This window comes from Hordeum vulgare, chromosome 7H (assembly GCF_904849725.1).
Source record: "Hordeum vulgare subsp. vulgare chromosome 7H, MorexV3_pseudomolecules_assembly, whole genome shotgun sequence".
Taxonomy (NCBI): Eukaryota; Viridiplantae; Streptophyta; class Magnoliopsida; order Poales; family Poaceae; genus Hordeum; species Hordeum vulgare.
Genome location: NC_058524.1, coordinates 420945944 through 420949908, shown reverse-complemented (window position 1 = coordinate 420949908; position 3965 = coordinate 420945944). Strand labels below are relative to the sequence as shown.

Sequence of the window (3965 nt, the reverse complement as noted above, 5' to 3'; positions counted from 1 at the left end):
AACATTGTAAATGTGTATAAACCTGTCGAAAAAGAAAAGAATGGTGACGCAACTTGAAGTACGGCAGTACCGTATTTCTTCACCCTCAGGGGATCGTACTGATTCACTTGACACAGATACGGTATCCGATCCATCCCGCACGTGCACGTGTAATCGAACGCGAGTAGGAAATCCCCATAAACCCCCTCCGATTCCCACCTTTTCACCGTCCATCCAAACGCCTTTTGACTGACCGACCCCACCACCCCCACATCGTCCTTTTTACCGCAAACCCCCCTATAAGCCCCCAAATTCCAACTCCTCCGCGCACCCGAAGCTACTCTGCTGTTCTGCTACCCCCCTTCCTCCCATGGCGTCCAAGAACGCCCTGCTCGGCCGCCTCATCCTGCTCCTCCTCGCGTCCGTCACCTCGGCCTCCTCCTCGTCCAATTCCGGCAATGCCGAGACGGACGCGCTGATGGAGATCAAGGCGGCGCTAGATCCGTCGGGGCGCGCGCCGGCGCTGGCGTCGTGGTCGCGCGGCGGGGACCCGTGCGGCCACAGGGACTACTTCGAGGGCGTCTCCTGCGACGCTCGCGGGAGGGTCTCGGTCGTATCTCTGCAGGGGAGGCGGCTCTCCGGGAGCGTCTCGCCGGCGGTGGCTATGCTCCCGGGACTCACCGGGCTGTACCTGCACTACAACGAGCTGAGCGGGGCGATCCCTCGCGAGCTTGGCAACCTCCCCGACCTCGCGGAGCTCTATCTCGGCGTGAACAACCTGTCCGGGGGCATCCCCGTCGAGCTCGGCCGCCTTCATCGCCTCCAAGGTACTGTACTGACTACCGAGCGAGTTCTTCCGTTTTGAAACTGGTACCTAATCCTACAATGTGGGTACGTCTATTTCTGATCCTGAATTTGATGACATTCGTTAGTAGTAGTACTAGTACTCATCTAGTAGTACGCAGAATTTGAATTTGGCAAGTACATTTTGGCTTGTTCGTACGGGTGGCTCGCCCTCGCTGCTGATTACCTGCACTGCATGGACCAAAACTTTGAAGTCTTCTGACTAGTATACAGGCAGTGTGCGCATTCAAACTCTGAAATACGATCCATATTTATTCCCTGTGCATGGACTGTTCCTACAGCTCACAATGGCCATTATAATTAATTACCTGTCCACTTCCAGGATTTGATTAATTAGCCGTACCAAAAACTTGGAGTACTAATCAATTTGCAGCAGTGATCGATTGTTCTTCTCTAATGGTAAATGGCTGAGAAGTTTGTGTTCTTCTTTCCTGCAGTGCTGCAGCTGGGCTACAACCAGCTCTCAGGGAGCATCCCTACTCAGCTAGGTGAGCTCAAGACGCTCACTGTTCTTGCCGTCCAGTCCAACCAACTCACCGGGGCGATACCGGCGTCTCTAGGGGACTTGCCGGAGCTGACACGGCTGGACTTGAGCTCCAATCACCTGTTTGGCTCCATCCCTTCCAAGCTTGCCGGCATCCCACAGCTTGCAACACTGGACCTCCGAAACAATACACTTTCAGGAAGTGTTCCTTCTGGTAAGTAGTCTTCAACAATGGTGTTCATGTTTACAATGTCACTGCCTCTGTTACCATCTGAATTGTCTTGTCTCCACTGGTATTTTGTAGATCTGAAGAAATTGGGTCACGGATTTAAGTTCGACAACAATTTAGAGCTCTGCGGGTCTCGTTTTGATTCTCTGAAAGCCTGTCCTAACGATGACAACGTCGATGATCAAATGCCGAATAAACCCGAATCAACCTCCATCAAACCGCAGCAAACTCCACAAAATACAAGCCAAAACACAAATTGCGACAACGGCACATGCTCAAGCTCATCGACACTCTCTTCAGCAGCTGTTCTTGCCGGAACAATCATAATCATAGCTGGGGTGGCGGCTTGTGGTCTATCTGTCTTCTCATGGCACCGCCGGCAGAAGCAGAAGGTTGGTTGTTCTGTGGAGAGCTTGGAAGGAAGGCCTAGTTTGGAGCAATCAAAGGAAACATACCAGAAGAGTGCCTCCTCACTGATCAATGTGGAGTATTCCAGTGGGTGGGACACTTCGTCGGAGGGATCGCAGCACGGAGCAAGGCTGTCGCCCGAGGGCTCCCCGAGTGTGAGGTTCAATCTCGAAGAGGTGGAGTGCGCGACGCAGTACTTCTCGGACATCAATGTGCTCGGCAAGAGCACCTTTGCGGCGACACATAGAGGGATAATGCGGGATGGCTCGGTCGTCGCCGTCAAGAGCATCAACAAGAGTAGCTGCAAGTCGGAGGAGGCTGACTTCTTGAAAGGGCTCCGCGTGCTTACGTCGCTGCGGCATGAGAACCTCGTTGGCTTAAGGGGTTTCTGCCGCTCCCGGGCTAGAGGGGAGTGCTTCCTCGTCTATGAGTTCATGGCGAACGGTAGCCTTTCCCGGTATCTGGATATCAAGGACGGTGACGCCGAGGCGAGGATCCTCGACTGGCCTACCCGGGTCTCCATCATCAAAGGCATTGCCAAAGGTACTCTATAATATACACCACCATTTCTAAGCTTTTTGAGCCAGCTTAATTATTACTAGTAGTATTATTTTGCTGTATACGAAACTGTTTTTTAGTATAAAATAAACACATTAAAGATGGTTTGAGTTTGATGTACATGCTGAAATTCTGAATTGTTTCAGGAAGTTTGTACTGTATATAATGTACTCCTACGTAGTAATTCGTTCTACTGCTCTCTGCACATGCTGAAATTCTGAAATTATTTCAGGAATCGACTACCTGCACAGCAGCAAACCGAGCAAGCCCCCTCTGGTCCACCAGAACATCTCGGCAGACAAGGTGCTCCTGGACCACCTGTTGGTGCCCCGTCTCTCCGGCTCCGGCGTGCACAAGCTGCTGGCCGACGACGTGGTCTTCTCCACACTCAAGGCCAGCGCCGCCATGGGGTACCTGGCGCCAGAGTACACGACCACCGGCCGGTTCACGGACAAGAGCGACGTGTACGCCTTCGGGGTGGTCGTGTTCCAGGTGCTCACCGGGAAGAAGGCGGTGTCGCAGCACCTCCTCCGCTGCCCCGTCGGCGACGCGGAGCCCGGCGGTGGCGCCAAGCTTGACGACCTCGTGGATCCCCGCCTCGGGGCCAGGTTCTCGAGGCCCGAGGCAGCGAAGCTGGCCGGGATCGCGCTGCTGTGCACCAGCGAGGCGCCGGGCCAGCGCCCCGCCATGGCCGCGGTACTGCAGCAGCTCGGCGCCAGCCAGTAATGACTAATGAGCGATCGTTGCCGCCGCGTTAACTCCTTTCTTGTTAGCTAAGCTGCCATTTTTCCCTTTCAGCTCCAGCTCCATCGATCGGTTGGTACGTTCCTTGCTCAGGAACCTGACAGTTCGTCGCAAGCCAAGTTTCTGCTCTATCTATGCAGTCAGTAGCAGTAGTTAATTAGTGGTTGCATCAATTTGGCAGCAACCACTTCAGTTCAGTCTGGTCCGGTGACACTGATCACTGATTGTATCCTCATCTTTTTTCACTCTCTACTGTAAATGTGTGGTGTGCCGTGCTACTATTATCAGGTTGTAAATGCGCGGCACGAAATAAAGTCTACCCTGTTTTGAGATTTCAAAAAATGCGACGATGGCCATATGCTACTACCTATGTACTGTGATGCACTAATGCTAGTGTGCTAGCTGATGCGAGGCACGCGGCACGCATGCTGCATTTAGGAGCCTCGGTCCTCCTCTGACCTCTGGACTCTGCTCCGGTGCCATGTTGTTGTTACTGATCTTTGTTGCGTTGCAGGTTCCGGCCGGATCTGAGAGTAAAAGTGACAGCACCACTACCACCTCCTCTATCAACATTTCCTTCTGGGAGGCGCTTTAGATCAGATCGGGTATTAAAACGCGGCTTCAGACGCTGGTCCTGTTGCTTTTGCTTCAGGGTAGGTTTGAAGCTTTGGCAAAGTAGGATCGACTGCAACCCGTTTT

The 3965-nt window shown here is 53.2% G+C and overlaps 1 protein-coding gene across 1 annotated transcript; it reads left to right on the top strand.

The window, feature by feature from the left end:
- The first annotated feature begins 295 nt into the window (after positions 1-295).
- On the top strand, positions 296-3608 carry LOC123407650 (LRR receptor-like serine/threonine-protein kinase GSO1). Its single transcript, XM_045100832.1, has 4 exons — positions 296-806; positions 1281-1541; positions 1632-2507; positions 2755-3608. Exons 1-4 carry the CDS (start codon positions 350-352, stop codon positions 3246-3248), a joined length of 2088 nt encoding a protein of 695 aa, XP_044956767.1. The 5' UTR covers positions 296-349; the 3' UTR covers positions 3249-3608.
- Positions 3609-3965: the final 357 nt, after the last annotated feature.

What these genes read in the sequence shown, in the direction of transcription:
- LOC123407650 (XM_045100832.1), top strand. Translation starts at nt 350, where the DNA reads ATGGCGTCCAAGAACGCCCTGCTCGGCCGCCTCATCCTGCTCCTCCTC. An exon ending in CCGCCTTCATCGCCTCCAAG is followed by an intron (nt 807 to 1,280) that starts GTACTGTACTGA and finishes TCTTTCCTGCAG; the next exon opens with TGCTGCAGCTGGGCTACAAC. An exon ending in TTCAGGAAGTGTTCCTTCTG is followed by an intron (nt 1,542 to 1,631) that starts GTAAGTAGTCTT and finishes GGTATTTTGTAG; the next exon opens with ATCTGAAGAAATTGGGTCAC.